Source organism: Oncorhynchus kisutch, linkage group LG22 (assembly GCF_002021735.2).
Source record: "Oncorhynchus kisutch isolate 150728-3 linkage group LG22, Okis_V2, whole genome shotgun sequence".
Classification (NCBI taxonomy): Eukaryota; Metazoa; Chordata; class Actinopteri; order Salmoniformes; family Salmonidae; genus Oncorhynchus; species Oncorhynchus kisutch.
In genome coordinates, this window is record NC_034195.2 from 4,365,191 (window position 1) to 4,376,235 (window position 11,045).

General features: G+C 45.4%; 1 protein-coding gene across 1 annotated transcript; it reads right to left on the reverse strand.

Moving 5' to 3' along the window:
- Positions 1-52: 52 nt before the first annotated feature.
- LOC116356333 (ADM-like) lies at positions 53-1,285 on the reverse strand. The gene is made up of 3 exons (XM_031801682.1): positions 1,176-1,285; positions 906-1,028; positions 53-737 (listed from the first exon to the last, which is right to left on the reverse strand). Exons 1-3 carry the CDS (start codon positions 1,277-1,279, stop codon positions 368-370), a joined length of 597 nt encoding a protein of 198 aa, XP_031657542.1. The 5' UTR covers positions 1,280-1,285; the 3' UTR covers positions 53-367.
- Positions 1,286-11,045: the final 9,760 nt, after the last annotated feature.

An 11,045-nucleotide genomic window follows, 5' to 3' on the forward strand; every position in this document is an offset into this window, starting at 1 on the left:
AAGTAACAGATTGGATTAGAAAAAATGTTATTTATATTTGAGAAGCATAAGATTAATTAATGTACATGCAAAAACATAGCATGGTGAAACAAGTAAAAATGAACCTGCAATAGAGCATGCTAGGAAATCTGATAATAATGGGCGTGGTTTTGGTTTAACTCTGGCTATTAAAACCAACACTTGGTGTTTTACACCAATGAGTGTTCATTTATGGCCTGAATTAACACCAGAAATGTTGGACTGAAAAAATCGAGACACTTCTTTTCGCTTCCCTCTTTCACTGCTTTCTTTCATCCACAGTGGCATGAAATTCATTTCCTACTCCATTGACTATGTCCATCCTTTCCCCCACACAGGAAGGGAATGGTCAGGAATAGGACCTCAGCAGTATCTCAGCCAGCCAAAAAAAGCACCTGGCATTCACTAGATTGACACTCCTCTTCTCTGCCTGACTCAAGTTTGTCTGAACAGGGTGGCCTGTAGATGGATTCCTTAGCGCCTCTCGCTGCTCCAGCCCAATCTCAATCTCTCCGCATGGAGAGTTAGCAAAGCATAGAGCTGTGGGAGACCTGCGGCGGCGGCGACCATAACCCTGCGAGCTGATCTTATCCTCCGGGGCTCTGTTGACCTTTAACCTGTTGTTGAGGATGTGCAGCCGATGGACCAGGTTTTGCAGGGTGCATGTTCCCAGAGAACAGCCAGGTCTTTTCACTGAGGTCACAATGGATCTTCTGGACCTGAAAGAGATCAAAGGAGATGAGACAAGAAATCAGAGATTTACGAAGATTTCTAAAGATGACTGAAATGTAAATGGGCTTGACCAAAAAAAACAGTTGAATGTGACATTTATAGCAGTAAAACCAAAACAAGAAACAGTGACCATTATTTAAATATAATGTGATTACCTGGAATTAAATACAGAGGAGTCCGTCTCCTCTCTCTGCCCTGGTCCACTGAGGATCCCTGAGTCTAAGGCAGAGCTGCTGTGGAGAGCTGCCCTCAAGCGACTCGGTAGCCAGCCTCTAAATCTACCAAACGAGAAGGCCTGGTTAATGCAGAACTAACCCAGTTCTCCCGAGACATATCAAAGACAGAGCACACACCCTATCCAATAATCCTGTACACTCTATTGAATTAGATGGTGGCCACTGTTCGTCTTTCGTCAATCAGCTTACCTCTTTTTCAAGTTGTAGTTCAGGCCAACTTTGGTGCCTTTCACCAGAGGTAAAATTGTGGCTAGAACACACAAGCAGATGGTGGTTTGAAGAGCCACTTTCATATTGGCTAGAACCTGTAAATAACAATGAAATGAATTAGCATGATTTCCAGAACAGTACAATTCTCACCTTTCCCCACAAGTAGTTGAGACAATCTCCTGGCTCCAAAAGTATACCTGGATTATACCATGCTTACATAAGAGGGTCCAAAAGGCAGGTTCCCTCCAGCCCCTGGTCATTCCTTTATTGCAGGGTTACATTTGGCCTAATGTAATAGCTGGACAAAAACTGTATTGGCTAGAATTCCTCTGTGTTCAGGAATACCATACATTCTAAATGGAATGTATAGAATTCCTCTGTGTTCAGGAATACCATACATTCTAAATGGAATGTATAGAATTCCTCTGTGTTCAGGAATACCATACATTCTAAATGGATGAAACTGGGTTATTTCCTTCAGTAAGAACAATATAGTAAGAAAGCTGCACCTCTGTACACACACACACACACACACACACACACACACACACACACACACACACACACACACAAAACTGCTTATCTTGGACAACAAAGACAGCACCCCTGTCTATACATTCCTGCCGTGACTTCAGCAACAACAAAAAATATGTGTTTTACCTAATACAAGTCAGAAACAAAAGATACATTCACAAGTTCAAATGACAGAGGTGACTTACCTCAGTCTCAAAACAATTTTACTTCACCGGGAGGTTGTGAGGAAAAAGAGTAGTATGTATCCCAATGGCTCCCAGTTGCATACATTCAATCTATCCAGTCTATCCAGTGTCTTTTTCAAGGCTATAGAGGTACCTATTAGTCTGAGTGTACACAGCCAAATGAGAGGCTTTATAGGGGGGATGGGAGGGACTTATACCCGAGTGGCAGTGTGGGAGGGGCTTGTGTATGTGAAAGGTTCTCTCATCCCATTCTCCAGCAGACAGCGGGATAAGCCATTGTCAGGCTCGTGAGGCCCATGTAATGTAGCACAGCTATACACTGAGTGCACAAAACATTAAGGACAGCTGCTCTTTCCGTGACAGACCGTGAATCCAGGTGAAAGCTATGACCCCTTATTGATGACACTTGTTAAATCCCTGGAGGAAATTAGGGTTAAGTGCCTTTTCACCTTGCCGGCTAGGGTATACAAACCAGCGTTTTTTTTATCACCACTGCCACCCTACTTGACCAAACTAACCTGACCAAACTAACCTGACCAAACTAACGTTCCTCCTCTTTGTTCTGCAGTGCACATTGCACAACGCTGCGGTGCCGTATTGAGTTTTGAATCTCCATTTGTGTGCATATGGAATATTTTTTTCAATGTTTTTTATTTCAGCTCATGAAACATGGGACGAACACTTTACATGTTGAGTTTATATTTTTGTTCAGTGTAGTTTTGTCCCCTTATAATCCTGGACTATGGGACCACCATCTTATTACATTTGCAATCGCAAAATACATTATTTGCTTAGATTCCAACCAAAGATGATCAAAAGCCGCGCTATAAATTGTTGGACGACCCAAAGATTCCTTGATGCCCTTCCAGACTCCCTGACTCCCTCCCGACCAAGAACCCGATGGTCACTCTGACAGTGCTCTAAAGTTAATCTGTGGAGATGGGAGAACCTTCCAGAAGGAAAACCATCTATGCAGCACTCCACCAATCAGGCCTTTATGGTAGAGTGGCCAGGAGGAAGCCACTCCTCAGTAAAAGGCACATGACAGCCCGCTTGGAGTTTGCCAAAAGGCACCTAAACACTCTCAGGATTGTATGATGTGATGAAACCAAGATTGAACTCTTTGGCCTGAATGCCAAGCGTCACGTCTGGAGGAAACCTGGCATCATCCCTACGGTGAAGCATGGTGGTGGCTGCATCATGCTGTGGGGATGTTTTTCAGTGGCAGGGACTGGGAGACTAGTCAGGATGGAGGCAAAGATGAACAGAGCAAATTACAGAGAGATCCTTGATGAAAACCTGCTTGAACCCGATCGAACATCTCTGGAGAGAATTGAATATAGCTGTGCAGCAACGCTCCTCATCCAACCTGACAGAGCTTGAGAGGATCAGCAGAGATGAATGGGAGAAACTCCCCAAATACAGTTGTGCCAAGCTTGTAGCATCATACCCAAGACTCTAGGCTGTAATCACTGCCAAATGTGCTTCAACAAAGTACTGAGTAAAGGGTCTGAATACTTACGTAAATGTGATGTTTCAGATTTATTTTCATACATTTTTATAAATTATCAAACATTTATAAGAACCTGTTTTTGCTTTGTCTTGATGGGGTATTTTGGGTAGATTGATGAGGGGCGAAAAACTATTTAATCCATTTTAGAATAAGGTTGTAACGTAACAAAATGTGGAAAAAGTCAAGAGGTCTGAATACTTTCCGAAGGCACTGTATACAGTATACAGTTTTCTCCATGGGGTGGCCAGGGGGTGGTCAAGGCTACTTCAGGGGGTCCATAGACCATGACAGAACATTTGTGTGTAACCCTAACCTGGCATCTGAGGAGCATGAATTAATCCTATGATTGCTGATTAGAGGTAGAAGTGATAATTCACTTAACCCGGAGTTCTTCAATGTGACAGATAGTGTGGTCCAAAAGGGTTCACTAGAATTCAATGTGACAGTGTGGTCCAAAAGGGTTCACTAGAATTCTTTAACATACTATGAATAGTCAGTGTCTACCTCGGAACTGCAGCTCTCTCTCTCACACACACACACACACACACACACACACACACACACACACACACACACACACACACACACACACACACACACACACACACACACACACACACATACACACACACACACACACGGGTCACTCTGTATTCTTGAATATATAATCTGGTGTTGGGCATCCAAAATATTTTTGGGGTGCCCATCAATATTACAAACTAACATAATTATATTTATGCTCATATATATTATGTTTTGGAATTGGCCTAATCAAGACCAAATTAAATCTGTGTGACATGACACGTTTTGTATTAGTATTTTTAGAATGTCAGTGTACCAGTTAGTACACAGTGCAGGTTTTAATCATGACCAGAGGGAGTGCCTAAGTGCCAAATTATCCTAGGTCGATTTAAAACAGCATAATTATGCGGGTTCTGGTGAGAACTGGCAAAATGTTTCAAAAACTCAATCATGTTGAGGGAGTGTGCCAGCCTTGACTCAACACTGAGAATTCTTAACTTGTCATCAACCATTGTTGTCCTAAGGTGGGTTTTAATCAGTTTTAAAGCTGAGAAGCTTCTCTCGCAAGAAGCACTGCTGACTGGTGTAACAACAGAAACCTTACAAAGTCGAAATAGCTCATGGAAGACCTCTTTATAAGGTTCTGGAAACACAACAGCGTCAAGGAGAGTATACGGTCTGTTCCTTCCACTTCCCTCTCTCCTATCAAGAAGTTGCTTGGTTTGATGAACCTCATGTTTGAGGTCCTCTAAATCTGACTTAAAGGTCTGAGCAAAGGCAAACAGAGGCTCTTCGTTCAAGAATGTTGTACACTTTTTGTTGAGAGACAGGACCCCTTGCATTATCTCGCAATTCTTCTTTGAAAAACGCTTCTGCAGCTCAGCTGTGAGACTGTCAAGCACCTGATAAAAGAGAGCTCTTTGGAAGCTCTCACCATCACTTTGGTCACTATTTTTCTATCATCAATGAGTCGTGAAAGCTTGTTTTAGGCTGTCTTGTACACACTGTTTGTACACTTATTTTGCAGTGCTCTGCAATCTCTTCAACCTCTTTCCATAGTTCTCCATAGTAACCCTACCTTCTGTAGTCCTGTAGTGTGTCTGTAAGGGCACCTACTAGATCCACAGCCCTTCCTGTAATGTGTCTGTAAGGGCACCTACTAGATCCACAGTCCTTGCTGTAATGTGTCTGTAAGGGCATCTACTAGATCCACAGCCCTTGCTGTAATGTGTCTAAGGACACCTACTAGATCCACAGCCCTTCCTGTGATGTGTCTGTAAGGGCACCTACTAGATCCACAGCCCTTCCTGTAATGTGTCTGTAAGGGCACCTACTAGATCCACAGCCCTTCCTGTAATGTGTCTAAGGGCACCTACTAGATCCACAGCCCTTCCTGTAGTGTGTCTGTAAGGGCACCTACTAGATCCACAGCCCTTCCTGTAATGTGTCTGTAAGGGCACCTACTAGATCCACAGCCCTTCCTGTAATGTGTCTGTAAGGGCACCTACTAGATCCACAGCCCTTCCTGTAGTGTGTCTAAGGGCACCTACTAGATCCACAGCCCTTCCTGTAGTGTGTCTGTAAGGGCACCTACTATATCCACAGCCCTTCCTGTAATGTGTCTGTAAGGGCACCTACTAGATCCACAGCCCTTCCTGTAATGTGTCTGTAAGGGCACCTACTAGATCCACAGCCCTTCCTGTAGTGTGTCTGTAAGGGCACCTACTAGATCCACAGCCCTTCCTGTAATGTGTCTGTAAGGGCACCTACTAGATCCACAGCCCTTCCTGTAATGTGTCTGTAAGGGCACCTACTAGATCCACAGCCCTTCCTGTAATGTGTCTGTAAGGGCACCTACTAGATCCACAGCCCTTCCTGTAATGTGTCTGTAAGGGCACCTACTAGATCCACAGCCCTTCCTGTAATGTGTCTAAGGGCACCTACTAGATCCACAGCCCTTCCTGTAGTGTGTCTGTAAGGGCACCTACTAGATCCACAGCCCTTCCTGTAATGTGTCTGTAAGGGCACCTACTAGATCCACAGCCCTTCCTGTAATGTGTCTGTAAGGGCACCTACTAGATCCACAGCCCTTCCTGTAGTGTGTCTAAGGGCACCTACTAGATCCACAGCCCTTCCTGTAGTGTGTCTGTAAGGGCACCTACTATATCCACAGCCCTTCCTGTAATGTGTCTGTAAGGGCACCTACTAGATCCACAGCCCTTCCTGTAATGTGTCTGTAAGGGCACCTACTAGATCCACAGCCCTTCCTGTAGTGTGTCTGTAAGGGCACCTACTAGATCCACAGCCCTTCCTGTAATGTGTCTGTAAGGGCACCTACTAGATCCACAGCCCTTCCTGTAATGTGTCTGTAAGGGCACCTACTAGATCCACAGCCCTTCCTGTAATGTGTCTGTAAGGGCACCTACTAGATCCACAGCCCTTCCTGTAATGTGTCTGTAAGGGCACCTACTAGATCCACAGCCCTTCCTGTAATGTGTCTGTAAGGGAACCTACTAGATCCACAGCCCTTCCTGTAGTGTGTCTGTAAGGGCACCTACTAGATCCACAGCCCTTCCTGTAATGTGTCTGTAAGGACACCTACTAGATCCACAGCCCTTCCTGTAGTGTGTCTGTAAGGGCACCTACTAGATCCACAGCCCTTCCTGTAGTGTGACTGTAAGGGCACCTACTATATCCACAGCCCTTCCTGTAATGTGTCTGTAAGGGCACCTACTAGATCCACAGCCCTTCCTGTAATGTGTCTGTAAGGGCACCTACTAGATCCACAGCCCTTCCTGTAATGTGTCTGTAAGGGCACCTACTAGATCCACAGCCCTTCCTGTAATGTGTCTGTAAGGGCACCTATTAGATCCACAGCCCTTCCTGTAATGTGTCTGTAAGGGCACCTACTAGATCCACAGCCCTTCCTGTAATGTGTCTGTAAGGGCACCTATTAGATCCACAGCCCTTCCTGTAATGTGTCTAAGGGCACCTACTAGATCCACAGCCCTTCCTGTAATGTGTCTGTAAGGGCACCTACTAGATCCACAGCCCTTCCTGTAGTGTGTCTGTAAGGGCACCTACTAGATCCACAGCCCTTCCTGTAATGTGTCTGTAAGGGCACCTACTAGATCCACAACCCTTCCTGTAATGTGTCTGTAAGGGCACCTACTAGATCCACAGCCCTTCCTGTAATGTGTCTAAGGGCACCTACTAGATCCACAGCCCTTCCTGTAGTGTGTCTGTAAGGACACCTACTATATCCACAGCCCTTCCTGTAATGTGTCTGTAAGGGCACCTACTAGATACACAGCCCTTCCTGTAATGTGTCTGTAAGGGCACCTACTAGATCCACAGCCCTTCCTGTAATGTGTCTGTAAGGGCACCTACTAGATCCACAGCCCTTCCTGTTATGTGTCTGTAAGGGCACCTACTAGATCCACAGCCCTTCCTGTAATGTGTCTGTAAGGACACCTACTAGATCCACAGCCCTTCCTGTAATGTGTCTGTAAGGGCACCTACTAGACCCACAGCCCTTCCTGTAATGTGTCTGTAAGGACACCTACTAGATCCACAGCCCTTCCTGTAATGTGTCTGTAAGGGCACCTACTAGATCCACACCCCTTCCTGTAATGTGTCTAAGGACACCTACTAGATCCACAGCCCTTCATGTAATGTGTCTGTAAGGACACCTACTAGATCCACAGCCTTTCCCGTAATGTGTCTGTAACGGCACCTACTAGATCCACAGCCCTTCCTGTAATGTGTCTGTAAGGGCACCTACTAGATCCACAGCCCTTCCTGTAATGTGTCTGTAAGGGCACCTACTAGATCCACAGCCCTTCCTGTAATGTGTCTGTAAGGGCACCTACTATATCCACAGCCCTTCCTGTAATATGTCTGTAAGGGCACCTACTAGATCCACAGCCCTTCCTGTAGTGTGTCTGTAAGGGCACCTACTAGATCCACAGCCCTTCCTGTAATGTGTCTGTAAGGGCACCTACTAGATCCACAGCCCTTCCTGTAATGTGTCTGTAAGGGCACCTACTAGATCCACAGCCCTTCCTGTAATGTGTCTGTAAGGGCACCTACTAGATCCACAGCCCTTCCTGTAGTGTGTCTGTAAGGGCACCTATTAGATCCACAGCCCTTCCTGTAATGTGTCTGTAAGGGCACCTACTAGATACACAGCCCTTCCTGTAATGTGTCTAAGGACACCTAGTAGATCCACAGTCCTTCCTGTAATGTGTCTAAGGACACCTACTAGACCCACAGCCCTTCCTGTAATGTGTCTGTAAGGGCACCTACTAGATCCACAGCCCTTCCTGTAATGTGTCTGTAAGGGCACCTACTAGATCCACAGCCCTTCCTGTAATGTGTCTGTAAGGGCACCTACTAGATCCACAGCCCTTCCTGTAATGTGTCTGTAAGGGCACCTACTAGATCCACAGCCCTTCCTGTAATGTGTCTGTAAGGGCACCTACTAGATCCACAGCCCTTCCTGTAATGTGTCTAAGGACACCTACTAGATCCACAGCCCTTGCTAGATCAAGAGAGCTTGATTGGAGCAAGTCAAAAAGACATTTGGCATCACCAAGCACTTTACAAAAGGTAACGAATAGCTCTATGAAATTAAAATGTATCTGAGAAAGAAGGCCCCTTGCCTCCACTGATCTATCACCACTATTCTCAAGTGTGATTTTCTGTAGCACTCTCAGAACTGCTGGAAGCCTGTCCCTCAGATCACGGCATGCCATGTATCTGCATGCCCACCTTACGTAAGTCTCTGTCATTCCCTGGGCTGCTGCTGTGGATACAGCTCTTTCTGAACTGCAAGCCACTTGAGATGAACGTACGAGCCAGATACAAAGTTATGAAGCTTCTGCAGGAGAGCAAAAAAAGTTAACCTGCCTCAGGCTCTGATTTTACAGCATCGACAAGAACCAAATTCAAACAATGTTCATTATTACAGTGCACATAAAATGAAAGTCTTGCACTGTTTTTAATCCGTGCAGACACACCAGAATGCTTTCCGCTCATGACGGATGCCCCACAAGATTATTTCTGTAGTCCAGACCATGTTTTTCAAGGCAATCAATTACCATTTTTGTAAGACCTGCTGCATCTAAGCTTTCAGCTGACTGAAGGTGAAAAAAGCTTTCGTGGATGGCCCCTTTGTAATAGTACCTCACAACCAACTAAATCTTTGGTTTCATCTGCAACTACACTAAAAACATCACTTTCTTTTACTTCTCTTATTATTTGACTTTGTACCATCTCAGCTCCGCCCTCAAGAACTTCCTTCTGGATTTGGTGGCTTGTGTACTTAGCATTGCCACATGCATCCATCCTTTTCTCTACGAGAGGGTCATGATTTGCTATTTCTTCTAAGATTGTCAAAAACGTACCCTTGTTGTGAGAGTCATCAGACTCTCGGTGACCTGTCTGGGCTATATTTTGAGTGGCAGTTAATGGGAGCACATCTGCAATTGTTTTAATGTCAGTACAGTTTCCTCCACTTTCTTTTTCCGCACCTCATTTATGACATCTAACATTGATGAGTTGCTGTCAATAGCCCTTACTTGCTGATTCCAAGCACACATAGCATTGATATGATGCTCTGCCTCCGAGTGGAGCTTAAACCCAGAATCTTTAAACAGCTTCTTTTTCCAGTTACAAAGAACTGACTGTGATGCGAAGGCAGATTCAGGTGAATTGGGCAGGGGAAAATGCCTACAGGCGAAACAATAAGTCGAATCTTGAGTTACAGAATGGTAAAGCCATGAATTGTCCTTATACCAGGAGCTGTTGAAAGCCCTTTTCCTAGTAGTACCATGCTGAGTTCTGGGAAGTGTTTTTAAACACGGCTGTACGGGACCCCCCTCCTCTGGATCTTGAAATGTCTGAAATGCACGTTAAATAATGTGTCATATCTCCATGGAAATGTATAATTAGGGGTTCCACAATATTAGATACTAACAGCTGCTAAGTAAAATGTGTGGTAAAGTATAGGCCTGGCCTACCATTGGGTCCTTCTGGAACAGCATATCTGGTGCTTGGTGCAGTTGGGAGGGGCTCGATGACACAGTTCCCCAGTGTCATCCCCTGATACATCTACTACGTTAAAATCACACAAGAACCATTAGTGTATAAACAAAATAAAAATTCCACAGCCATCAAAACAAGAACACACATGAATCAACAACCAACTTTTTAAAGTGAGTCTTAATTTGACAAAATCATCTATTACAAGCTGAAGCTAAACTTAAATTCTGAACTGGCATGTGACTGACTGCCTGGTAGATGCTCTGACCTGGTGGTGGTAGACTGGGTCCTTGTGAAGTCTGACCACACTGACTCTGACTAGCCTCAGGTAGGGAGCTGCTCTGGGGTCCGGTGGTGGTAGACTGGGTCCTTGTGAAGTCTGACCACACTGACTCTGACTAGCCTCAGGTAGGGAGCTGCTCTGGGGTCCGGTGGTGGTAGACTGGGTCCTTGTGAAGTCTGACCACACTGACTCTGACTAGCCTCAGGTAGGGAGCTGCTCTGGGGTCCGGTGGTGGTAGACTGGGTCCTTGTGAAGTCTGACCACACTGACTCTGACTAGCCTCAGGTAGGGAGCTGCTCTGACCTGGTGGTGGTAGACTGGATCCTGACCACACTGACTCTGACTAGCCTCAGGTAGGGAGCTGCTCTGACCTGGTGGTGGTAGACTGGATCCTGACCACACTCACTCTGACTAGCCTCAGGTAGGGAGCTGCTCTGGGGTCCGGTGGTGGTAGACTGGGTCCTTGTGAAGTCTGACCACACTGACTCTGACTAGCCTCAGGTAGGGAGCTGCTCTGACCTGGTGGTGGTAGACTGGATCCTGACCACACTGACTCTGACTAGCCTCAGGTAGGGAGCTGCTCTGGGGTCCAGTGGTGATGCAATGCCTCCTGATCTGCCTGTTTGCACTTCTTTAAAAATAAGTCTGATATCTCCCTTTCTTGTCATGTTTAATTGACCCTATGCAAAATTCAAACACCATAATTTGCAAATAAATGAATTAAAAATCCTACAATGTGATTTTCTGGATTTTTTTTCTCATTTTGT

What these genes read in the sequence shown, in the direction of transcription:
- LOC116356333 (XM_031801682.1), bottom strand. Translation starts at nt 1,279, where the DNA reads ATGAAAGTGGCTCTTCAAACCACCATCTGCTTGTGTGTTCTAGCCACA. An exon ending in AACTACAACTTGAAAAAGAG is followed by an intron (nt 1,029 to 1,175) that starts GTAAGCTGATTG and finishes CTCGTTTGGTAG; the next exon opens with ATTTAGAGGCTGGCTACCGA. An exon ending in TCCTCTGTATTTAATTCCAG is followed by an intron (nt 738 to 905) that starts GTAATCACATTA and finishes GATCTCTTTCAG; the next exon opens with GTCCAGAAGATCCATTGTGA.